This window comes from Scyliorhinus torazame, chromosome 8 (assembly GCF_047496885.1).
Source record: "Scyliorhinus torazame isolate Kashiwa2021f chromosome 8, sScyTor2.1, whole genome shotgun sequence".
Classification (NCBI taxonomy): domain Eukaryota; kingdom Metazoa; phylum Chordata; class Chondrichthyes; order Carcharhiniformes; family Scyliorhinidae; genus Scyliorhinus; species Scyliorhinus torazame.
The window spans coordinates 45656705-45682877 of NC_092714.1; the positions used below are offsets into that span (position 1 = coordinate 45656705).

General features: G+C 45.9%; 1 protein-coding gene across 1 annotated transcript in view; it reads right to left on the bottom strand.

The window, feature by feature from the left end:
• ros1 (c-ros oncogene 1, receptor tyrosine kinase) overlaps nt 1-26173 on the bottom strand; it is a 400619-nt gene that overhangs the window by 286631 nt on the left and 87815 nt on the right. Inside the window, exons 12-16 of the mRNA XM_072513469.1 lie at nt 25559-25650; nt 19007-19521; nt 17831-18034; nt 16885-16989; nt 9383-9561 (exon numbers count right to left, since the gene is read on the bottom strand). Of these exons, the coding sequence (XP_072369570.1) occupies nt 9383-9561; nt 16885-16989; nt 17831-18034; nt 19007-19521; nt 25559-25650 (1095 nt within the window). The remainder of the gene's footprint in view (nt 1-9382; nt 9562-16884; nt 16990-17830; nt 18035-19006; nt 19522-25558; nt 25651-26173) is intronic.

The following is a 26173-nucleotide window of genomic DNA, read 5'->3' on the forward strand; positions in this document are numbered from 1 at the left end:
TTTAACCCAATTCTCCTTGTGAACTAGTTTTTAAAACTAAAGAAAGCTTTCTTTTGGTTTTGATCAGGGGTTCCCAAATTGACTCCCATGGAGTCTGTGGCAGGACAAGCACGGGGCAAAATTTGAAAAATTCTGCATTCTAGAACGAGAGGTCATAATCTCATGATAAGGGGTAGCAAATATAAAACAGAGATATGGGGAAACCACTTCTCCCAAAGGGTTGCAAATTTGTTACCCCAGATTGCGGTGGATGCTGGGACAGTGAGTAAATTTAAGGAGGAGTTAGACAGATTTTTAATTGGTAATGGTTTGTACGGTTACGGAGAACCGCCAGGACAGTGGAGTTGTAGCTATGATGAGATCAGCCATGATCATACTGAACGGTGGAGCAGGCTCGAGAGGCTAAATTGCTTACTCCTGCTCCTCGTTCTTTTGTTCTGAGAAAGAACTATTCTGTCTAATTCCACCTTCCAGCTCTTTGGCTGTAGCCCTGTAGGTGACAGCACCTCAAGCACAAATCTGGTGTTCTTGATTAATAAGGGGATTTCTTGATTATTAATGGAATCAGGAGTTATAGGGAGAACACAGAAGAATGGGGATGAGGAACATATCAGCTAAGATCAAATGGCGGAGCAGACTTGATGGATCGAATGATCTAATTCTGCTCCTATCTCTTTGGGTCTCATGGAGAAAGGGGGGGGTGAGTGTGTGAGAGAGAGGGGGGTGAGTATGTGAGGGAAAGTGGGGTGAGTGTGAGAGACAAAGTAGGGTGTGTGTGAGAAAGGGGAGTCAAGTGTGTGAGAGGGGATCCGAGTGTGTGAGAGAGAGTGGAGTCGGGAATCATAGATAGTGGGGGCGATTCTCCCAAATGGAGCCCAAGTGTTCGCGCTGTCGTTAACGGCGTCACGTTTCACGATGGTGCGAACCGGGCCCGGGTATGACCTATTCTGTCCCCCACAGGGAGCTAGCACGGCGCTGGAGCGGTTCATGCCGCTCCAACCTCCTCTCCCGGCGCCAAATGGGAGCCGCGCCAACCTACGCATGCGCGGAGGACTTCTTTAGTGCCCCGGCCCCGACTCAACATGGCGTCGGTGTTCAGGGGCCGGCCGCAGAGGGAAGTAGGCCCGGGGGGGGGTGAAGAGGCCGGCCCGCCGATCGGTGGACCCCGATCGCGGGCCAGACCCCATCGGAGGCCCCCCCTCGGGTGGCCTCCGATGAGAATCGGTGGCCCTGCCAATTCCAGTGGCCCGCGTCCGGCGCCGCGCCAAATGCAACGGCGCATATGGTGCCGATTCTCCGCACCTCGGAGAATCAAACGCCGGTGTCGGGGCGCGGTTGCAGTGATTCTTCTGCCCAGCGCGGGGCTCGGAGAATCGCCCCAGTATTTGCAAAACTATTGTGCTTCATATCAATATGCAAGTAAACTGTTGTAAAACTGCGCAAGTAATACCCCTCATTCTGAAGTGAGTGTAATAATGGTTGCACCAGAAAATGTTAAATGCAGTAAACAGAATATTAAAGGATGGTATTTGTTAATTATTAGGGTATATCTCAGTTACACTGTAATAATTGAGAAGAACGTAGCTTCCAGATCACAGTGCAGAAGTGTACTTGTGGGATCACAGTGAAACCACACAACACGGTGCTTAAAATCCAGTATTTAACACAAACGCATCCAAAAGTTATGAATGGATCATAATTAAAATGTAGGAGAATGATTTATTTGTATACATTAGTTTTAAATTTGCTGATAAATCTTAGATGCCACTTGAAAATGTACTTAAACATTAACACAGCCAATGAAACTTTAAATAACTAGATGAGAATTAAAATGAAATTCCTTTGGGGCAGGTGATAAGCGATGCAATTATGTGAATGAGGCAAATGATCTAATACTTGTGCTTTGAGGTTTAATAATGGCAACTTACAAAAAGGCATTTTGCTTTGTGCTATAATTGTCACTTTTTAAGTGCTGTCATTACCGCAATTACTACTCAAATTCTGAATGTTCTTTTTACGAAGTGAACACTGTAAATTTTTTTAATTTATGGTTTCCATATACAAGCATCTTGCAGCTATTTTACTTTAAGTAATCTTGTACTGTGCTCATTTTCATTTGAAAATTTTAAATGTATTCGTTTTCAGTGAGGATATTGAGTTAATTTATTTTAGGTTTCACTTTTATAATTGTTTAGCAGTGTGCCCTTCAATTGGGGGAAGTGTTGCACTTCATTCAATTTACGTTGGGTCAAACACAACAAAAAGTCTATCATGTACTTGACACTGACTATACAGAATTTGGAAAATGGGGCTTGGGTTTGGTCATGTTCAGTGAGTGCTACAAACAAAGAAAATCCAAGGGGAGGCACAAAGGATGTTTTTGGAAAGAGAAAGGTTATTAAAAAGAGCATTATATTAAAATGCAAGTACATTGGGAGAGGGTATGGAGGCGGGGTTCTGGTGTAAGGTGCACTGGAAAGTGAACACCTTCACCTCGTGCACAAGGTTGCAGCTGATAAATCTGAAGGTGGTATATAGAGCCCACGTCACAAGGGCGAGGATGAGCCGGCTCTTTGAGGAGGTAGATGATGTGTGTGAACGTTCTGGGTCGGGGTCGAGGTCCGGGGACCTCTTGAGAGGGTTAAGTTTGAACTGAGGGGAAGGATGGAGGGGTTCTACAATTCATGGCCATTATTCATTATGCACTTTCAAGAATTGGATTACATCGAACATTAGGGAGGAGGTTTGGGAGGGTTGCGGGGGAAGGGGAGTGTACATGTTAATGGTGACTATGGGTGATTCCTGATTCCTTTTTGTTAATGTTAACATGCAGGCTGCTGTTTGTGGGTTTGGTGGGAGGATGGGATTGTTGTTGTTGATATGGGGGTTGACTTTGTATTCGTTATTGCTTATTTTTTATAATAATAATCGCTTATTGTCGCAAGTCGGCTTTAATGAAGTTACTGTGAAAAGCCCTTAGTCGCCACATTCCGGCGCCTGTTCGGGGAGGCTGGCATGGGAATTGAACCTGCGCTGCTGGACTTGTTCTGCATTACAAGCAGCTGTTTAGCTCACTGTGCTAAACCAGCCCCTGGTGGTGGTCGGTGTAAATTTGGGAGAAAATGTGAAAAAGGAGAATAAAAATATATATTTTGTAAAAATGCAAGTACGTTTGGTAACAGCAGGATTATGGAGGTCAATTCGGTCACTACATGGCAGAATAATAAAAGGCAGGTTTTCTTGATGATTTCTTGACCGTGACTGTATCACGGTGGCAAATGCCACAGGTCAACCAATTCCTGCAGTATGAATTTGGATTGCCTTACTCGCACACATTTGATGGAATTCAATAGGGCCGGCTTGAGTGGAAAACAAGGCGGGTGTGGAGAATAACTCGGGATTGGGGGGGGGGGGGGGGGGGGGGGGGGGGGGTGGGCAGGCAACATCTCAGTTTCCCCAATGTCGGGTTCAGTGTGAGAATTTCAGTCAGCGGCGTGTCAGCTGTGACATCTTTGAGTGGAGGAGCGGGCGTGGTGGTCAGGAGCGAGGACTGTCCAAGATCCAAGAGGATGAATTTCCAGGTGGAAAGGGTGAATGATGGAGGTCCAAGTCAACGATTTGGGGGACAGTGGGTGGAAGGTGTCAAACGGAATGGAGGCTGTGAGTCACAAAAATAATCGAAATGATCCTGCAGCTGAAGAATCTTTATTCAAACTTGGCACCTGTTCTCCCTGCCGGCTGAAGTTGGATGCTGGCAGAGGGGGCCTTTTTTAACCCACGCTGAACTGATACTGAGTCAACCGATGGCAGTGGTGGACATTTCCTGAACAGTTCCAGCTCTGCCATCAGGACCCGTGATCTCTGAATTAAATTCCGCCACTGTGTCTGTAGTTCTTTGTTTGACAAGTGGTAATTCTTCTTTCATTTGCCAGGGACGAACTGAAAGTGTGCTATACAAGTGAGCAATCGCAGCATTCACAGAACAGATCGACGTGCGGGTTTCGAACTATAGGTGTATAAGTACACGTTCACTTAGGTCATGCAAAAATCGATCTTATATTTACATTGTGCCTTCAATGACCTCAGAAAGGCCCTAAGCATTTCTCAGCCAACAATGAATTGAAGAAATTTAGTCACGTTTAATGCAGGAAGGTGGAAGTAATTTTAATCCTATTCACCCAGTTTTCACAGGACAAGTGGGAGGTTATAAAATGACCTAGATTATTTACCTACTAGAAAGCCACCCAAAACTCAATAACCACAATTTTTAATCAGAATTCATGACCTTATCGATTTGCAGGGTAGGCTTGAATAGCCTAGATCTGCTAGCATTTTGTATGTTGATATGTTGGTATGGAGAGGCAGTGAAGCTACCTGACCACAGCTGGTGGCAGTATTCTTTAAATCGGGGTCCGGATACTCCGCCACCTGCAGCGGAGAATCAGGCGTCCAGGGTGACCACGGGATCGACGTCGGGCACTAATCCGTTTGCGATGTTCCGGCCCACCCACTGGTGGCAGGATTGGGGTTCGCCGCCCACGTGCCAGCGCAAGGATGCAAATGGGTCCTAATGACCCAGTTGCATCCACTTGGCGGGCCCGGCACCAGATTATCTGGGACTTCCTAATTCTCCAGTTACTGGGCAGGGATTAACGTGGGCGGGGTTCACTACTGTAATTTAACAGCGTGGCCCTGACATGGCGGACCTTGCCGTGGGCCAAGGGGGTAACCCCTTAAGGGAGTTGCGCCCAAAGTCCACCCGAGGGCCACCCTTCCCACCGCCCACAATGACAGAGCTGCCACCCAACCCCACCAGATCCCACCTCCCACAGAGTACCCCTATATACAGAGAACCTCCAGAACCTCTGAAATAGAGAGGCCGCCACGAGGCCGCTAAATAGAGGGACCCCACACAGAGACCCCCAAAATAATGGGATCCGTAGGGACCCCCTAAATAAAGAAACCCCTCCAGAAACCCAATATAGGGAAACCCCCAGAGAGTCATTAAATAGGGGGAACCCGTACAGAGAACCTCTATATAAAAGGAAACCCTCAGAGACGCCCTAAATAGTAGGAACCCTACAGGCATCCCCTAACTAAAGGGACCCCCCCCCACAAGGACACCCTAAATAAAGGGACTCCCCCAGACACCCTAAATAAAGGGACCCCCTGAGACCCCGTAAACAGGGGGGATCCCCCAGAGACTCAGATATAAAGGGACCCCCCCCCCCCCCACAGTTTCCACAGAAAAAACACCCCTGTCTGAAAGCTAGAGAGCAGTCCAGATAGGGGCAAGTGAAAATAATTCCTGTTGTATCACTTAAAACGAGTTAAGGGTTGTCAATTTACAGTTGAGCACTTCAAAATCACTCAAACATGAAGGGGGGTGAATGGAGTGCACCTAACTTGATTTTTGTAAACATTGTGGTTACAGCGCAGAGTTATTGAACCATGAAAAAGATGAATGAAGCAAGGCTTACAGCTGTGTTTGTGGAAGCTGTCAATCAAAGCCCACTACACAGGAAATGAATGAATGGCTTGCAGTTCAAAGATCTAAGCGGTGTAAGCACGGGTCACTGGTTTACCCTTTCCAGCAATTGACATATGGGGCGAGATTCTGCGTTGCCCGACGCCGATATTGTAATCGGCAATCAGGCAGAGAATCAACTCCGACATCCAAATCGGAGCCGGCATCAAAGGGCCGGCCAGTTTGATGCCAGTCACCCATGTTCCACCCCTACGAAATGGCACCATCGCATCGCGCGCAACAGCGTTGGCGCACCTTTGGCCGGCCCATCTTTGGCCGGCCCTTCCATAATGCTCTGCCCCAGATGGGCAGAGTTCGCAATGGCGCGGGACACGTGTGGTCTCAACCGTGTGGGAACATGACGTGGCGGCTGCGGACTGTGTCCATCACCGCCATACTTGACCGGGATCCATGCCGCTGATCGGGAGGGCTTCTGTGAGGGCTGTGGGGACTGGTGAGGGTTGGACAAGGGGTGGCAAGGGTGTGGGCTGTGGTGTCATTTATGGCGGGTCGAGTCCGCGCACGGCCGCCGCCATGTTGTACGGTGCGACCGCTGCAGGTCGTCAGCTGTGCGCATGCGCGGCCAGGGACCCGCCGGACGTTTTTGGCGTGGGAGCTGGGCGTTTCACCCGACGCCAGTGCTAGCCCCTCACCAGTCCAGATATTGGTGAGATTTTCACGCAGAGTTTTTGGTCATAAAAGACCACACATGCTCCGTCGGGCGTCAGCACTTAGCCACTGAAATGGAGAGTTCAGCCCATGGTGCTTCCTCTGTCTGAGCCAGCTGTTGTGTGCCACGGCAAGTGTTACAACAGTTTTTTTTTTTCACTTGCCCATGTCTGGACTGCTCTCTAGTTTACAGACAGGGGTCTCTTTTCTGTGGGATGTACCTTTATTTAGGGGGTCTCGGGGGGCGGGGGGGGGGGGATTCCTTTATTTAGGGGGTCTCTGGGGTTCCCACTATAATAATAATAATATAAATAATAATAATATTTTTCACTGTCACAAATAGGCTTACATTAACACTAATGAAGTTACTGTGAAAAGCCCCTAGTCACCACATTCCACTGCCTGTTCGGGTACACTAAGGGCGAATTCAGAATGTCCAAATTACCTAACACACATCTTCTTTCGGGACTTGTGGGGGGTCCCTGTGGAGGGTCTCGCTATTGTGGGGTTCCCTATGGGGGAGTCCCCCTATTTAGGGGATCTGTGGGGGGTCCCTCAATTTAGGGGGTATCTGGTGGGATCTTCATATTCTGGGGGTCTCTGGGGTGGTCCCCCATTTCAGCGTGTCTCTGGGGGAGTCACCTAACTCAGGGGGTTCCTGGGAGTTCCTTGATTCAGGGGCTCTTTGGGGGGGGGGGGGGGTCTCCCTATTCAAAAGGGTCTCGGGGGGGGTCCTCTATTCAGCTGTCTCGGGGGGGGGGGGGCGAGAAACAGATCGGGTTACCCGCATACTTGGGGGAGGGAGGGATCCAAAAGATCCGGGTGTGGGGGACTGATTCGCGAAGCAGAGGGAGGTGGAGAGCTGCTTTGCGATATGCGGGTGGGAGGCTGCTTTGCAATGCCGGGGGTGGCCAGCCGCGGAACCTCACTATCGGGACGCTCGCTTAAGATGGCGGCCCGATAACATGATTTCCTCGGGCTGGTGAATTGCATCCTGATTTGTGCTCCCAGTTCCAATTCATCCCCAGCGGGAGAACATAGTCCCAAAACGGAGAATCCCGGCCCAGGTCTGACCATTCCATCCCGCTGTGTGTGGTTTTACCGCGGTCTGATAGGGAAATCATTACAACGTTCTGTGACATCAAGATACAGCTGAAGGCACTGGATACTGCAATGGTTATGGGCCCTGACAATATTCCAACAACGAGCTTCTACCCAGCAATATGGAAAATTGCCCAGGTGTGTCCTGTATACAAGAAAGAGGACAAATTCAACACAGCCCTATAAGTCTACTCTCCATCATCAGTAAAGTGATGGATGGAGTCATCAACTACGCTGTCAAGCAGCACTTACTCAGCAATAACCTGCGCACTGACACTCAGTTTAGGTTCCACCATGGTCACTGAGCTCCTGACCTCATTACAGCTTTGGTTCAAACATGGACAAAAGATTTCAACATGAGAGGTGAGGTGAGAGTGACTGCCCTCAACATCCAAGGCATCATCTGCTGCATAAGCGCATGGCATTGAGGAGCCCTAGCTAAACTGGATTTGGGGAAAAGACAAGGGGAAAACGCTCCACTGGGTGGAGTCAAACGTGGTACAAAGGATGATAGTTGTGAATGTTGGAGATCAATCATCTCAGTACCAGGAAATAATTGTAGGAGCTCCTCAGGGTAATGTCTTAGGCCTAACTGTCTTCAGCTGCTTCATCAATGACTTCCCTTCCATCATAAGATCGGAAATGGGGATGTCCGCTGATGGCTGCACAATGTTCAGCACCATTCGTGACTTCTTTAAATAATGAAGCAGTCCACGTCTGAATGCAGCAAGACTTGGACAGGCTTGGGCTGAAAGTGGCAAGTTACATTGGTGGTACACAAGTGCCAGGCAATGACCATCTCTATCACACGAGGATCTAACCATCACCCCTTAACATTCAATTTCCTTTACCATTGCTGAATCCCCACTGTCAACATCCTGGGGGGTGACCAGTGGCCAAAAGCTGAACTGGTATAACATACTGTGACTACAAGAGCAAATCCAAGGCGAGGTATCCTGTGGTAAATAACCCACTTCCAGATTCCCCAAAGCCTGTCCAACATCGACAAGGCACAAACCAGGAGTGTGATGGAATGCTCTCCCCTTGCCTGGATGAGTGCAGCTCGAACAACACTCAAGAAGCTCAACACCATCCAGGACAAAGCAGCCCACGTGATGGTACCACATCCACACACATTCAATCCCTTCACGAACAACGAATAGTAGCATCCATGTGTACCATCTACAAGATGCACTGCAGGAACTCACTAAGGTTCCTTAGGTAGCAACTTCCAAACCCACGACCGCTACCATCCCATCTAGAAGGACAAGAGCAGCAGGTATCTGGGAACCCCACCACCTGGAGGTTCCCCTCCAAGTCACTCACCACCCCGACTTGGAAATGTATCGCCGTTCCTTCACTGTCACTGGGGCAACATCCTGGAATTCCCTCCCTGACAGCACTGTGGGTGTACCTACACCTCAGGACTGCAGCAGCTCAAGAAGGCAGCACACCACCACCTTCTCAAGGGCAAGAAGGAATGGGCAATAAATGCTGGCACCCACATTCCATAAATTAATTTTTTTTAAATTGCTGAGAGTCGGGATCTGCCAGGTAGACAAAATGGGCCAAACAGGCGCCATGTTAAAAAAAAATCATAAGATGTGAGATTATGTTTATAAATTTTGTTGATTAGTGAATGAGGAGCAGGCATGCTCCCGTGGCCCCTTAATGAAATCTGCAGCCTTCCCTGCGCTGGATTCACCCTCCGGCTACGGATCAACTGTTGTTTCTGATGCATAAGCGCAAAGTAAGTAAAAATTGTTGATTATCAATTTTCTTGACAGTTACCTATCTGGATACTACCATGATTAACAGAAAGTTTATATTTACAAATAGTGTTCATTATATAGCTAAAAGAATTATACTGTACAATGACTTTAACTTAATCAGAAAGTGACAGACAAACCAAATTAAATTGCAATTCGGTCATGACCAAAAGTAATGCAGTTCATTTACCATGAAAGGTAACATTATAATCACAACAAAAATTCAAAATCAGAGTCTATTGCAGCATGAGTGAATAATTGGGCAACTTCTAATAATTTAAACTACATCAAAAAAGACAACTGTTCGGTTGCGTACATTATTTTTCTCACTGTCAGCCCAATACAAGGTGTTACTTATCCAGTCCACAGCTAATGCTCCCACATTCTGTAAGTCTTGTATTACTTTTGTTTCACTGTCAGAATCAAATGAGGTTGTAACATGAGCAAAGCCAGTAGAATTTGTCCAGTAGAGGGAACTATTCAGCCAGTCCAAATCTGTATATAAAAAAGAAAAAATGTTTATATTCGCTGTGTGACAGTTGTGAAACAGGATCATATTATCAAATCACACTATTTGGATCGGTCTATAAAATACAAAAGATACGATTTAATGGAAACATTTATAGTGTCATTTTGGGCTCGATTGATGGGGTGTTTCTCGATGGCTGTATTGAACAGCACTTCATGCTGAAAATGGGCCCACACGAGCGTCTCACCATTACTGGCTGTCTCGCCATCTGATTCACCAGACTCATGCCTCAGCATCTGAAGGAGGACCTGCTTTTAAACGATCCCTCACCACTTACTCCCAGTCAACACTCCAGCATGGCAGCAAGCAGACTTGCTCCTCGCTTCGGGGATGCTGACCTGGTCTGGCTTCTGGACGCCGTCATTGCAACATGGGCCATCCTGTTCCCACGAGTGGGTCAGAAGACCAACAGCAGGGTAGCCAATAATGCCTGGGAGGCAGTGACAGCAGCTGTGAGTGTGGCAGCATGACAAGGAGGACTGCCGTCCAATGTTAGAAGAAGACCAATGACGGTCTTGGGCCGAGCCGTTGCCATACCGGGCTGTGATGCAGCCAGACAGGATGGTTTCTATGGTGCATCTGTAAAATTTGGTAAGAGTCAATGTGCACATGCCGAATGTTTCCTGAGGAAGTATTGGCAACCAGGTTTCTTAGAAAAATGGATCTTTCTTTCCAGCGACAGAAAAGGAAGGAAACAGCAACAGCGGCCTCCAGGCATCTGCAGCCACCAGCAGCAAACACAATCTGCAAATATTTTGCTTTATTGACAGTATCAAAAATATAAAAGACAATACGATGAGGATACCAATCAATTGGCACCCAGGATAAAATACAAAGAGTTCATTGTACAAAGCGACAAAGCAAAATACAGAACAGATAGTAAAAAATAACTGGAAGAAAACCCGTCAGCGTCAACTGGCGAAAATATAAACTGCCTTGGTATCTATCATACAATTCCCCCCCAGCAAACATGGACCAAACACAATTTCCCCCCCGGCAAACATGGACCAAACACAATGCAGACGGAAAACAAGGAACACCAGCGACCTGCATGGTTCCCAGAACTGGAGCAGCAGATGGCTACTGAACACAAAAAATTGCTAGTAGTCCATGAAAGTGTCCTGACGCAACCTCCAAGCTGTGCAGTTCAGCCGGACCGCCACCCCTCCTCTCTTGCAGTATCGGCATCAGATCGTCCGCCACCACCCAGTCCGGGGACTGGCCCACAGGAACACAGGGGATATGAACAGGTGACCCACAGGTCCAAATCAAAATATACAGTCCAAATTCAACACACAAAACAGGCCTTCATAGACATCTACAAACTGCTTGAGCAAACCCCCCTACATCTTCAGCCCGGTAGTAGGCCTGCCGGAATACTCCCCTCGCCTCACTCCAGGTAAAGGAGGCCGAAAGGCATCTGCCTTCTTTCTTACTCCCTTTCATCTGGATATGGAAAGCAGAGGCAAGCCCAAGGGAAAAGACAGCAGACAAACAGCAGAGTAGCAGCAAGTACACAGAAGAGCAGCAACAGCAGCCTCCAGGCATCTGCAGCCACCAGCAGGACCAAGCAACAAACACAACCTGCAGCTGTGACGTGCTTTCACAACTAACAAGGCCAATTCTTCATCAGCAATAGCTTTCAGCTGTGAATCTAGAGGCTGCTCACAGTAGAAGTAAGTTAAAGTGACCCTCTGAATAGAACTAAGAGCAGGACTCTGTTCTGGAAGTGTTAAGGTAGGACAGGCAGCAGCTGCAGTTGCCCCGTTATGGGCATCCACAATATTTAAAGATGGCTTGAAGGCGTCACAGATGAAAAGTTCCTCTATCTCTCCCCCATCCAGCCCAGAGTACTGGGCCAGCAGCTCTACTGCCCTTGAGCTGCATGCTGGAAAATGAAAATGGCTACTCACCTCCTCACTTCCCTCAGTAGCCATTACACCAGTTTCACATTTTTAAAAAGGAATACTAAACAACGCCCACGTGATTTCTCGTTGGGGAGGCAGTTAATTCCTGGGAGGCATTTGACTGCAATCTCACTAATGAGATGGAAATTAATGCAAATAATGGTTAATGATACACTCGCCTATCACTGGCGGGTCGGGTACAGGCGGTTAAAACGAATGTGTTGCCGCGATTTCTGTTTATTTTTCAATGCCTACCGATTTTCCTGCCAAAGTCTTTTTTCAGGGGATTGAGGGAAGGATTACCTCGTTCATATGGGGAGGGAAGGCGGCCAGAGTGAGAAAGGTGCTGCTACAGAGGGGAAGGCAGGCAGGGGGATTGGGTCTCCCGAACCTGTTGTACTACTACTGGGCGGTGAATGTGGAGAAGGTGCGGAGCTGGATCAAAGGGGTTGATTCCCAGTGGGTCAGCATGGGGGAGACTTTGTGCAGGGGGTCGGGATTGAAAGCACGAGCAACAGCACGTCTCCCGATAGCTCCGGGGAAATACTTAAGAGAGTCCGGTAATAATAGCTTCATTGAAAATCTGGAGGCAGTTTCGCCAACACTTCGGGTTGGGGGTAGGGTCAAGGGAAATGCCGATTCGGGGGAACCACAGATTTGAGCCAGGGAGGTGGGATGGAAGTTTTTGGAAATGGGAAGAGAGGGGGATTAAGACGCTAAAAGATTTGTTTCGTCGGGGTCAGTTTGCAAGATTGAGGGAGCTGGAAGCAAAGTATGGGCTGGAGTAGGGAGAAGTGTTTAGGTACATGCAGGTTCGGGATTTTGCCAGGAAGGAGATACAGAGCTTCCCAGAGGAACCGGCCTCCACATTGCTGGAGGAGGTGCTGACGACAAGGGGACTGGAGAAGGGGGCAGTGACAACGGTGTACGGAGCTATTTTGGAAGAGGATAAGGCACCACTGGAAGGGATCAAAGCAAAGTGGAAGGAAGAGCTGGGAGAGGTTATAGAGGAGGGAGTCTGGTGTGAGGTGCCCCGGAGAGTGAATGCCTCGTGCGAGGTTGGGGCTGATACAGCTGAAGGTGGTATATAGAGCGCACCTCACGAGGGCGAGGATGAGCCGATTTTTTGAAGGAGTAGAGGATGTGTGCGAGCGCTGTGGGGGGGGCCCCCCGCTAATCACGTTCATATGTTTTGGTCCTGTCCAAAGCTAGGGGAGTACTGGAAGGAGGTGTTTAAGGTAATTTCCAAGGTGGTGCGTGTGAAACTGGACCCGGGTCCCCGGGAGGCCATATTCGGGGTGTCGGACCAGCCAGGGTTGGAAACGGGTGCGGAGGCAGATATCATAGCCTTCGCCTCGTTTATCGCCCGAAGGCAGATTCTGCAGGGATGGAGAGCAGCCTCTCCACCCAGTGCCCTGGCGTGGCGGGGGGGACCTGTTGGAATACTCGACCCTTGAAAAGGTTAAGTTCGAACTGAGGGGAAGCTCGGAGGGGTTCGACAAGTCATGGGCACTATTTATTATGCACTTTCAAGAACTGGATAACATTGATAATTAGTTTGGGGGGGGGGGGGGGGAGGGGGGGGGTTGGAGTGGGGCTGTGTATATTAAGGGTGACTATGGGTAATCCCTGATTCCTTTTTGTCATTTGTTTATGTAAACATGCGGGCTAATGTTTGGGGGTTGGTGGGAGGATGGGATCGTTGTTATTGTTATGGGGATTGACATATCTGTTGCTGATTATTGTTTATTGTTGACGGGTGTAAATGCGGGAGAAAATGTGAAAAAGGAGAATAAAAATATATTTTTTTAAACTGATATACTCGCCATGTTTGGGCATGATTCGGAACTCGCCACCGGGAGAGGGCCAGTTAGATAACAAACTGATTCATGCCCAGAACGAATCTCGATTTTAGCCTTTCTCACTATTTAACCGGTGTGTCTAGATCTGCGTCATTTAGCACAGATTAATCAACAACTAGCCTGTAAGTTGTTAGTGTTCCTTTTAAATAGTGTTGGTGGGAGGATTCTTCCCGCTGCTAAACACACATTCAGCATGTTTAAGAGAGGATATTAGGTACAGCTGCTCTCGCATCAAAGCAGCACTACACCATCTGTCTTAACTACTTACTTCCAGCAAAAGCTGACTAATGGATTAATGTCCTCAACAAGATGAGTGTCCGTATAGGCCACACGAGGAATGCGCATTGAGCACACTTTGGTCCCAAATCGGCAGTCATGACTCAAAAAGGTACAGAACCCAATGGCCAATTACGGCTTTATTTTTGAATGAATATGGATTGAAAGGTTGGCCGGGGGGACACGGACGGACGGATCCTGTAACATTGTTTTTCAACTTGCTATCAATTACACTATTTCAGATTCAAATTTGCCATTGATGTTTTCTTGGGATCAGTACTGTGAATCACTCTTGTTCTACCTTTATGAGAGTTTGTTCACACGACCCTAGATCGACTTGTGTGGTAGAATAACACAGGAATGCAACAATACTTGTGATATGAACTGGATATTTGTGCTCACACATCAATGGTTCCTCAGTCTCCCCAAAGGCAAAACACCAAATTTATGATGAAATGAATCTTCAATTCATCTAAACTGCTTTACTTCACAGCAAGGTGGAAAGGCAGATATGAATAGTTTCATTTCATTCAACAGTTCACAATGGTACAAAATATTTTAAAAATCACTTCATCAGTAGACTTTCCTTTAACATTTTAGACTTGACCTTCCTCGGTAAAGCTATCTGTTTAAAAGCCTAACCCCAGGTGTTGGGTCTTGGGCACTTCTTTATTGTCCCCAGAGGATATTAAGGCTTAGATGCAAGTTCTTTTTTTTTTTTTTTTTAATTTAGAGTACCCAATTCTATTTTTTCCAATTAAGGAGCAATTTAGCGTAGCCAATTCACCTACCCTTCACATCTTTTTGGGTTGTGGGGGCGAGATCCACGGAGACACGGGGAGGAAATGCAACCTCCACACAAACAGTGATCCTTGGCCGGGGTCGAACACTGGTCCTCGGCACCTTGAGGCAGCAGTGCTAACCACTGTGCCACCGTGCTGCCCCTTAGATGCAAATTCTTCCCCAGTTGGTGAAATAGCAGTGTTTAAACTTCTTACTGGGTCCCCTTACTTTAATACCAGCTAATTCAAAAGGCCAGTCCTACTCCCACACCATCCCCCTCCAACACCACACCCCACGCCCCCACCGACCTCCCCCACCTCAACGCCCCATGGCATGACTGAAGCTATTATCCCGAAGCTCCCAGCAAATAATGTCTGGCATAAATGCATGCCTTCGGCAAATGCCTGCAGATTTTTCTTTAAAATATGTTGCATCCACTTGAAGACCATCATTTGAAACACAAAACTTCCTTACAGATTATTTTTTAATCCATTAAAATGGCACATTGTTCTAATCAATCTTAATAAAATATATTTCTTCATGTAAAGAAATGCAAAGGTATTCTGGATTGTTCGGAATTGGGGAAAAATAAGGTTAAAAAATGAAACTAGGGTAAATTAAAATAAAAAGAGGAATTGACAAAGGCTGCTGTATGAAGGGGCGTTTTGAAATGTGAAGTAGCATACCAGCAAGAAAATAAAGTGTTTACTTATGTGACATGGGGAAAACAATGCGGCATAGAAGAGGTAACTTCACTGTGGAGAGATAAGGAAATTGGCACTTGCATGTTAAAAGCCAAGTCCACAGGGTGGGTAACATCAAAGGGAAAGAATGAAATATCCATAGCACAATAACTGGAGAAAGAGACACAGTGGAGGCAGCTACCATCACAGCTACACGCAGCTGAAGAAAACAGTCTCCCTGAAAACAAGTTTGTAAAAGGGCAGCTGGTTAAAATTCAAAACTCAAACCGGGAAAATTACACCTTCACTGAAACTGAAGAAGGTTTTCCCAAACGTAGACAAATAACGCGGGTGTGATAATTATCTGCTGGATTTAGCTCATAGAGTTATATAATATTGGATGTTGTTTGGCAACAAGGAATGTTGGGAGCAAAGGGGTAATTTCATGTAATACTGCGTGCGTATAGCCATCAGTGTAATTAAGTGTACTGTTGTAGTGTATTATAGTCCTTTGTGTTTTTTTTCTTTTAAGTTAATAAATATTCTTTATTAATTGATTACAAAATGACTGGACTATTCCACTATATTTTTTCTCACAGTACACCAAATTGAAAGTATACACCACCAATGTTGCTAATTTTTGGTTGGTTCAATTGGCTCTGTTTTATAACCTTTGCTCTAGAGTCACCAGGTATCTTTATGATATCGCCACGAGGGTAACGTTCAAGTAATGATCAATAACTCAACACACCAATTAGTAAGATTCAAATCAAAACACATTTATTATACACAGTAAATCACTACTCATGCATAAACTCTACTTTCTAGGCTATTTCTATCACTAACAGGCCTATACATAGCTTCGGACTGGCCCACCAGGTCAGGGGAACAAATGGCCTTTCGTTCAGGTCCTGAGTCTGCGGGATTCAAAAGCTGGTATGGACTGGTAGCTAGGAGCGCCTATCTCGTAGCGAGCGTTGACTTGAGACTTACTTGCTTGGAGGCAACAGGACAGGTCACTGTCAAGGGTTGGTTCAAGTTGCTGAGTGACCCTGCCAAAGAAGGATGATTTGAACTTGGGGGCTTTACTTTATAGTCCCCAGGGGCTTCCCACCCTTCAGGGCGGACCCCGTACCTGGTTCCAAGTGATTGGACTACTTTCCGATCACTTGGATCGATTTCTCCAATACCGGAGTTGTTCCCTGATCGTTGGGCGGTCCCTAAATGTCCGTTGGCCTCCCTTTGTCTTGGCTCCTGCTGGCACCGAGGAGTCTGGCTTGGCTTTATTCACCTTAACCGTTGCCATTGTGCCCTGGAATCGCTCATTACTATGCAGATGGCTGCTGCATTACTATGCAGATGGCTGCTGGTTTCCATGCTGTTTCTTACAGGTTTCAATACACATGATTTCTGTATTTGCTAGTCTTTGCCTGTGTTGGCTGAATTTCCCTTTAGCCTTTGCGGTTCTCCATTTTAAGTCGGGAAGTGGCCAACTCAGGTGGCTACACCAAGAACCGGTGTTCCAGGTTATCCTTCTGGGTTTTGCGATACCCTTGCATTTACCATCAGCAAGGTTCTTAACAGGATTCACCAGTAAACCACCTTAAAGATTCTGATCCCATTAGAAATCATATTAGAATCTATACTGGGAAATTGAGGCTTTTCATACAAAAACACTTTGATAGTACTTCAACAAATTGAGAATTTTACAATGTTTGAAATGAAATGTTTTTGAAGACAGAGCTTTACAGATAAAATCTATGATGTGTTTAACGTACCTGTTGTGTTTTTCACACTTGGAAGCATATTTTCATTTGCAAATTTATCCAAGAATATTTTCCAGATCCCTAGTTCATTTCCTGCTAGAACATAGGGATTAGCACCTTTAAGAAAATAAAACAGAACAAAACGCATCAACTGCAATACGCATATCTCCAAATAACGAGGAAGTGCTAAATTACATCAAGGATCAATTTGTGTGTACAGAAATAGCAAGTAACATAAGTTAAAACATCCAGATACTCCCACCTTTAACAGGTAAAGTATACTGAAGCTAAAATAAGCTTGTTAAGGGTCATTTGAACCCTGCTCATTTAACCAGAATGGCACAGGCAGGTGATTAAAATCACTGCAAAGAACAAACTGTTTTCATTCCTGCTATTTTAACCCTGCAGTTCTTTCAACTGATGCACCATGCACCACCATAGGCAGATGGAGGCCTCATGAATATGTGCAAATTGGAGCCAGTGACGCAATTAGGATGTTGGGTCAACAGGGATCATAAACAAGTCAATTCAGGCCTTTGAAGCCAATTTACACTCCACAAGCATGGTATCAATGGAAAGATGAAGCAACTAGACAGCAATTATGGCTAAAGTACCAACAAGAACCTTAAAACATGAGGACAGCATTTTGCGGTTTCGCATCAGGTCCAATAACCAAGTAATACTCTTAATTACGATATAGGGAAAAATAATAAAACTTACCCCACCATAAGTTATTTAAGATTTGCCCTTCCTCTGGAGGTTTCTACTATAATCCTCCACTAATACCTGCCTTTTTCATCAACTCCTCTAGCCTCATTTTTATATAACACGATTCACAGTTAATAACTCTTATTACTTGAATACAATGCAAAACAAATTCACTGGTATACTTTTAAAAGGCTAGAAATGTTACTTGATTTTCTAGGTCAAGTATGAAAATGATAACAACACTTTTCACCTTCTTTAAGTGTCGTCCCTTGAAATATTGAAGACCATGGACCTTTGCCACCTGGAGAAGATGCACGTATCCTGAAAGTATATACTGTAGAACTGCTCAAGTCATATATGGTGATATTTGTTGAATAGATCGCTTCCTTATAGATGTGTTTGTTGCCATTTACAATTATCATATCATAGGACCACAGCTGCCATGCATTAGGACCTAGAATAGAAATCGACACGGAGATCTAATTAACACGCTGCTCTGCAAAAACAAAATAGGAATTCACCAAGAAGTGGATTCCTCCATGTGCACATACCTCTTTCAGTGAAAAAAAAAATCACATTTCCGTCATACACGTGTTAAACAAATAACTCTTTAAAAATAGAAATATTTTACTAATTTATTGACGGGTCTGATTTGTGTCAACATTTTTTAATAACGTAAAGCTAAGATAAAGATAGCTAGATAGTTTTTTGAAGAATAAAGGAATAAAGGGTTATGGTGTTCGAGCAGGAAAGTGGAGCTGAGTCCACAAAAGATCAGCCACGATCTCATTGAATGGTGGAGCAGGCGCGAAGGGCCAGATGGCCTACTCCTGGTTCTTATGTTCTTATGTAAGAAGCCTTCCACATTTGGAACTAGTCTATTACTTGAACATGGCTATTTCACACACCCTGGATGGGCCTTTGTTCTGACGGAAGCTGCAAACTATGGGAGACTGGGAAGAAAGTAAGTATCACTGATAACCAGAAACCCTTGGAACTCGTTTCATTATTTTAGGGAATGAGGGAAGCTTTTTACCCTCGAGATCGTCTGATATTGGCCATTGCCTTTCCACCAGTGTTCCTCTCCCGAACTCCCCACTCATTATAGCACCATCATAAATTAATATTATGGGGGCATCAGCCCACTCTGGAGGAGTGTTCATGCTGTTCCAGCTCCAAAAACAGTTCCTATTGATTCAACTTTACTCTCCCACAATAAAATCAACAAGTGCTTTATAGGATTAATTGTACGACTCTACATGTCCCACCACCACCCCAACCCCACACCCAAGACCTCTCCATGTCACGCAACAACCTCAATGAGAAAATGAGGCAGGCCATTCCATCATTTTGCATCTTCTCAAAAAACAGCATTATTTTGTCCCAAGATGTAGCTACATGACCAAATGCAAATTTTAAAACATACCAAGCCCAGCCCCTGTTAGAGGTTTTCTCCAGGTTAAAGCTGCTGAATTGAATCCCAAGACAACTTGCAAGTGTGTAGGTCCATGAAGAGGCACTGGCAAAGGCTGAGTAGAAAAGTCCCATAAAAACAAATTGTCAAAATTTCCATCCTTTTCATTGCACGATTCCACACTCACCTCAGTAGGGTACAACTGTTTATCGTGTTCTTCTGCTACATATACCTGTTTTCCATAGGTTAAAACCCATAAGCTACAAGAATGAACTACGTGCTGAACACTGGCTGTATCAAATGGTAATAAACTGTTCATGTCCGTTTCTGTCCCATCCAAGAGGATATGATGGACAGTGTCTCCTCTACCACTAATGTAAATGAGTCCTTTAAGATATGGGTTCAAACTGAAAGTGAGAAGTGATGTATTTGCTACCACAAGTTCCATGCTCTTGCTGTCAGCTTCCAACAGTATTCCAGGTAGAACCATGCGATATAGGCTATCCATGAAACTAATAAATAAATACCTACGAAAAGAAAAATAGGACAAGCAATAAAAAATTAACATGATTAAATGAAGCATACAAAGCTATTTTGAAAAGCCCCAAATTACATTAATTTCAAGCAGAAACTAGATGGCTCAAAAACAATGGTTTGTTTGATTCAGCACTACAATACTATGATTTTCTGAGCTGAAATAAAAATAAAAATTGGAATTTTATCATCATCCTCTATATTGTTTTCCTGTTATGCAGCTATCTTAGGAGCGAATGCTGGATTTTCCAACTCTCCATTTGCCTGGATGAGTGCAGCTCCAAAGGCACCCATGAGTCCCCAGGACAAAGCAACCCACTTGATTGGACCACATCCACCACTGACGCACAGTGGAAGCTGTGTACATCACATACAGGATGCACCAAGGTTCCTTCAACAGCACCTTTAAACCTGTGACCTCTAGCAGCTAGAAAATGTGAGCAGCAGATGGACGGGAACACCACCTGCACATACCCCTGCAAGCCACTCAACACTCTGACCTAGAACTATGTGCTCGATCGATGGCCACGCTGCGCCCAAAAATTGTGGAAGCGTTTATCGGGAGAGTTAAGAAATAGTTTATTTCCAAAGGGAAAGTATTTAATTGAAACAGTCCAGGTCCCAGCCGCAACGACTCTGCAGCGCGGCTCCTACCTGGACCGGCTTTTATGGCAATGAATTAACGAGCAGGCTGATGGGCCTCCGCCCCTCAGTGGGGGAGCTCGTATTCCACGAGGCTCTCGGGAGATTAATCGGGTCGTCCCCATGGGTCATGTGGGGGTTATAACAGATAGCATCATGGCTGATCGGATTGTGGGCTCATCGCCATATTCCGTCTACCCCCGATAACGTTTGACTCCTTTATTAGCCAAGAATCTATCTACTTCTGCCTTAAAATTAGTAATTAATCCTGCCTCAACCGCCCTCCAGGGAAGAGAATTTCAAAAATTCATGATTATCTGAGGAAAACAAAATTCTTCTCAGCTCCATCTTAAAAGTGAGACTCCTTACGGTGTCCCCTAGTTTTGTCTAGTCTCTTCCACGAGGGGCCACATCCTATCAGCATCCACCCTGTCAAGTTCCCTCAGAATCTTGTATGTTTCAATCTTCTAAACTCCAATGGATATAAACCCAGTCTATCAAACCTTTCCATGTAAGATAACCCCTCCAATCCCAGGTATCAGCTGAGTGAACAACGTGGCCACCTCAGTGTCACTCCCTGAAGTTGCTGTGAAGGGGGCGAGTTTGAGCAACACAGCATCATCGTTTTTTTTTTTTTGCAAATTTGTCTCATTGCTGCCAACAGATGCTGTTCAAGCTCATGATAACTCAATTATTCCAGCTTTGGGAATAATCATGGTTCCAATATGGTACAAAAACATCACCCTACACAGATTAATGTTCTATGTAGCTAAAGGGTAATGGGGGGGGTAAACGTTTTTGATAGGCTTGGATTTAAGTCAGGAGACCCCACCGGAGCACACATTAATGTGATCGATGACGCAAGCTATACATGCCAGTATCTTTCCTTATTTACCGGATTTATTGTGCTTCTCTCATCAACCCATCAATTCCGCCAGTTTTTCAAACTTTAAGATGTGTGTCATCTCAAATCCTACCAAAGTAGCTGAAACAGCTACAAGCAGACTGTATCATAGAGCGAACAGACTCATTACTGTGGGTGCACCTACACCACATAGACTGAAGCTGTTCAAGAAGGCAATTCACCACCACCTTCTCAAGGGAAGTTAGAGATGGAAATTAAATGCTGGCCTGGTCAATGACATCCGCATTCCATGAGTGAATTGTTTTTAAAAAATCAAACCTAGTCATTGCGTGATGAAACAATGCAAACTTAGATTATGTGTCAATCATAAGCAGACAACAAAGCTATCATTCCAGACCAGCGTCCCACTTCTTACAATCCAAGAAATATCAGCATCATTTCATATCTCCAGAGTTTTCATGAAGTTTAATAGGTGACGGAACTATCTTTAGATACCCCTAGCAGAGCAATGCCAACATAGAATCCCTACGGTGCAGAAGACGGCCATTCAGCCCATCAAGACTGCACTGACCCTCTGAAAGAGCCCCTTACCTAGGCCGACTCCTTCATCCCATCGCTGTAACCTAACCTAATTTCCACATCATTGGACACTAAGGGCAATTTAGAATTGGCCAATCCACCTAACCTGCACATCATTGGAGTGTGGGGGGGAACCAGAGTACCCGCAGGACACCCACACAGACACGGGGATAAATTGCAAACTCCATACAGTCAGCCAAGGCTGGAATCAAGCCCAGGTAACCACTGTGCCACCGTGCTGCCTCAATCTTTCAGCTTTTGTTACTCATGAGAGTGTGTTTGAGTGCTGCAGAATGCCCAATGGACTAAGTTCAGTACCTAGCGGAAGATCATTTTCTCAGTCTTGTCAAATTTTATGGGGATGCTCAAAGTTGTCATCAATGGAAGCAGAACTTGATTAGTAGTTGTGAACAGTGCTCACTCGACTCTCATAACACAAAGCTCATAATCACATGACGCTCAAAAAGGACAAAAGCACGTTTGCGACACCCGAGATTGGCTTCCTAGGGTACAAAGTGGCAGCAGCTGTAATGAAGCCTGCACATGACAATGTCATTCACTTCCAACCCTGTCTAATGTGAAAACAATGATTGGTATCATTCCTTGGTGCAACCAACTTTTATCACAAAACTGTTTCCAAGTACTTAGAGATCGCAGAGCTGCTTCGGAAACGACTATGCCAAGATGCACAATGAGGATGGACAATCGTACAGCAAACAGCATTTGACATGTTAAAGGCAAAGATAGCATCTCCACTAGTCCTTGCACATTTCAACCCACAAGCAGAAATATATGTCAGAACAGATGTGTCAAGAAATGCGATTGAAACTTTACTCCCACACTACATTGAAGAGAGCGAATAACCAATTACTTCTGCATCATGCCGTTGTCAGAAACTGAGCACAAATACTCTACTGGAGAGTAGAAAGCACTACCTTGTGAACATTGGCGCATACATTGGGCGGGATTCTCCGACCCCCCGTCGGGTCGGAGAATCGCCGGGGGGGGGCGGCGTGAATCCCGCCCCGCCGCTCCCACGTCGGCTGCTGAATTCTACGCCGCCGGTTTTTGGGTGGGGGCGGGGATCGCGCTGTGCCGGTCGGGGGCCGTTGATAGCGCGCCCCCCCCCCCCCCCGGCGATTCTCCGGGCCCCGATGGGCCGAGCGGCCGCCCGTTTTCGGCAAGTCCCGCCGGCGTGGATTAGACAAGGTCCATATTGACAGGACCTGACTTGGATGGTGACTTGCGGAGTCCTCGGAGGGGGGGGGGGGGGGGGGGGGGGGAGAGATCCGGCCCGTGGGGGGGGGGGGGCACGGTGGCCAGGCCCGCAATCAGGGCACACCGATCTGTGGGCGATCTGTGCCATGGGGGCATCTTTCCCTCCGCGCCGGCCTCTGTAAGGCTCCGCGATGACCGGCGCGGAGAAGAAACCCCCCTGCCCATGCGCAGGAAACACGGCAGCAGTTCTGTGCATGCGCCAGAACATGCTGGTGCTCCTGCGCATGTACCAACTCGCACTGGCCAGCGGAGGCCCTTCGGTGTCGGCTAGCGCGGCGCCAACCACTCCAGTGCCGGTCTAACCCCTGGAAGTGCGGAGGCACCACTCTTTGGCGCCGGTACCGTCCGTCCCGCTGATTGTGGGAGAATCCCGGCCATTGTATTTACATTATATATAATATACACAGATCACCAAGTGCTGACTATAATGTTGGCCATGTCAAGGTCTGGCCATCGACTTCTGCAGATGGTCCGATTGTCTTCAACAGTATAACTTTGAGGTAGAGTACATAGGAACATAGGAATTATGAGCAGAAGTAGGCATTTCAGCCCTTCGAACCTGCTCCACATTCAATTAGATCATGGCTGATCTCTTCCTCGTCTCAAAGTGATCTCCCTACCTATCCCCATATACCTTTAGCCTGTTTTTTTTTTTTTTTTTTTTTTTAAATCAGAACTATATCTTACTCCCTCTTGAAACCATTTAAAGGCTCAGATTCCACTGCACTATGGGGCAGCGAGTTCCACAGGTTCACCACCCTCTGCGAGAAGTAGTGCCTCCTCATCTCAGTTTTAAATCTACTGCCTCTCAACCTATATTTATGGGCTGGATTCTCCGATCTTGCAGCTATGTCCAGAGTTGTATCTGGTCTCACGACCAAAATGTCATGGCGCCCCCACACTGATGCTCCGTCCAGTGGGGGGCTAACAGCCACGGCACATAAAGCCCCTGGCTTTACCTGCCGATACGTGCATGCCCATGGCGGCAGCCTGTGGTGGTCTCGCCATACAACATGGCCTAGCCTGCCAAAAACCGCCCCCCTGTAACCCGCCTCACCAACCCCGGACCAACCCCATGAGTGCCCCCAACCCCCACTGAAGTCCTCCCAGTCAATGAAATGGCTCCACCCCCCCCCCCCCCCAGTGCCGGCGCTGGACACGGTCCAGAGCCAGCACGCAAGGTTTACGTAAATTGAGAGGACACGCGTCTGATGCCTTTGGCAAGTCAGCCCTTCGGGGGCAGAGCATCGGGGGAAGGCCTCAGGTGACGTCCTGACAATGTCCCAACGACGCACTCCTCGAGTATGCTGTTTTTGAGGGGGCGGAGCATCGGAAAAACGACACGGCCCCGATTTTGGAGTAAAAATGTATTCTCTGGCTGATTGTCAAACACTATTCGGTGTCAGCAATCGGAGCCCATGATCTCTTGTTTTAGATTTCCCCACAAGGGGGAACATTTGGTCAACTTTTACTTTATCGATCCCTTTCAATATTTTAGATCCCTCGATCAGATCCCTTCTCAGCCTTCTAAATCCAGCGAAAATAAGCCCAAACTGTTTAATCTCTCCTCACACATCAACACCTTCATCCCCGGAATCAATCTGGTGAACCTCCTCTGAACTGCCTCCAATGTCACCACATCCTTCCTGAAATAAGGAGACCAAAACTGGACACAGTACCCCAGATGTAGTCTCAACAACACCCTATACAATTGCAACAACACTTCTCTACTATTATACTCCGTCCTTTTACAATAAATGCTAACATTCCATTTGTACTTGCATACAGACATTCTGCGATTCATGAACAAAGACATCCAGATCCCTCTGCCCAGGCGCATTTTAAACCTGCTTTCCATTCAGATAATAATTTGCCCAACTATTTTTTTCGCCAAAATGGATAACCTCATACTTATTCACATTAAACTCCACCTGCCAAATTTTGGCCCAATCTCCTAGCCTATCTATATCAGTCTGTAAAATTTGTATCTCCTCTTCACTGCCTCCTTCCCCACCTACTTTAGTATCATCCGCAGATTTTGCTGTTACACTCTGTCCCTGCTTGCAGATCATTTATATGTATCTCACGGGTTTATGCAATCGAGTGGCTCACATGCTCAGTTACACTACCACAGACAAGGTTAACAATAGCAAAGCAACTTACAACATTGAAGACTATGTACTTATAGAAAACACACAAGCTAAGAAATTATTCGATATACATACATATGTTGCTTAAGTTAAGGGGGGGAAATGTGTTGTGTTCAATTGTTCTGTGTTTGATTATATGAGTCCTTACTATTGGTACTCACTCTGCTTGATTCGTTAAACATATGTGGACTCAGAAAAGTAAACAAATTGTAAATGTTGCTGAAAATTAAACAAAACCTGTAAGAAAAGTTACTTTGCACATAGAAACTGGTGAGTTATGTCTGCATTGCTTCGAGATAGAACAAACACAACAGTCATAACATGGCTGACAATTTTACCTACCCTACAGGCAACATGTTAATTTAACATGTTCATAAAGCAGCATTCCATCTTAATTCTCAAAAATGAATAATTGACTTAAACCCTCCATTCCTGTAAAACCCGAGGGCTCATGAATTAACAAGAAAGCAGCAGATCATTCGGAGATTACATAGCTTTGCAGGGCATTTAACTCACCCGTTGAAAGGGTCTGCTACAGTTTTAACTGGAGAAGAAGTTAACATAATGACAACTTCAGTGGAGCAGTTTCTCACATCACACCGCAACACCTATGAAGAAAGAAATTGTAATCATCAACATACGCAGCAGAGTTGCAAACACTATCAAGTAACCTCAAGATGTCAATCACTATCTCATGTAAATCAAATACTTCTACATTTTCATTGCGGGGAGTCGTGAATGCCAGCAAGCATTGGGGAAATGCAGGAATTAGAGAGGAGCACAAGGCAACAAGAAAAGTAAAAAGGCACTTCATTTCAACTTGGAAATGGTTTGAGAGGCAGACACATAATTGTGTTGCACAGAATTAAGAGATGGTAATATTACTTGGGGAATGCTACAGACCTCCAGGCCAGGCTGAAAGTCTGGATCAGGAACTGTGGGATGAATTGATGTAATCAACCACTAAGAGACCAACTACAGTTGTTGCAGATTTCAATTTACCAGAAATTCACTTGGATAATAACATCTTTACTGGTAAAAGCAGAGACGGGCTGGCTAGAATTAATAAAAAAGACTGTTTTATGACTTTGCTAGTAAAAGGTTTAACTTCCAGCAGGCATTTGATAGGTG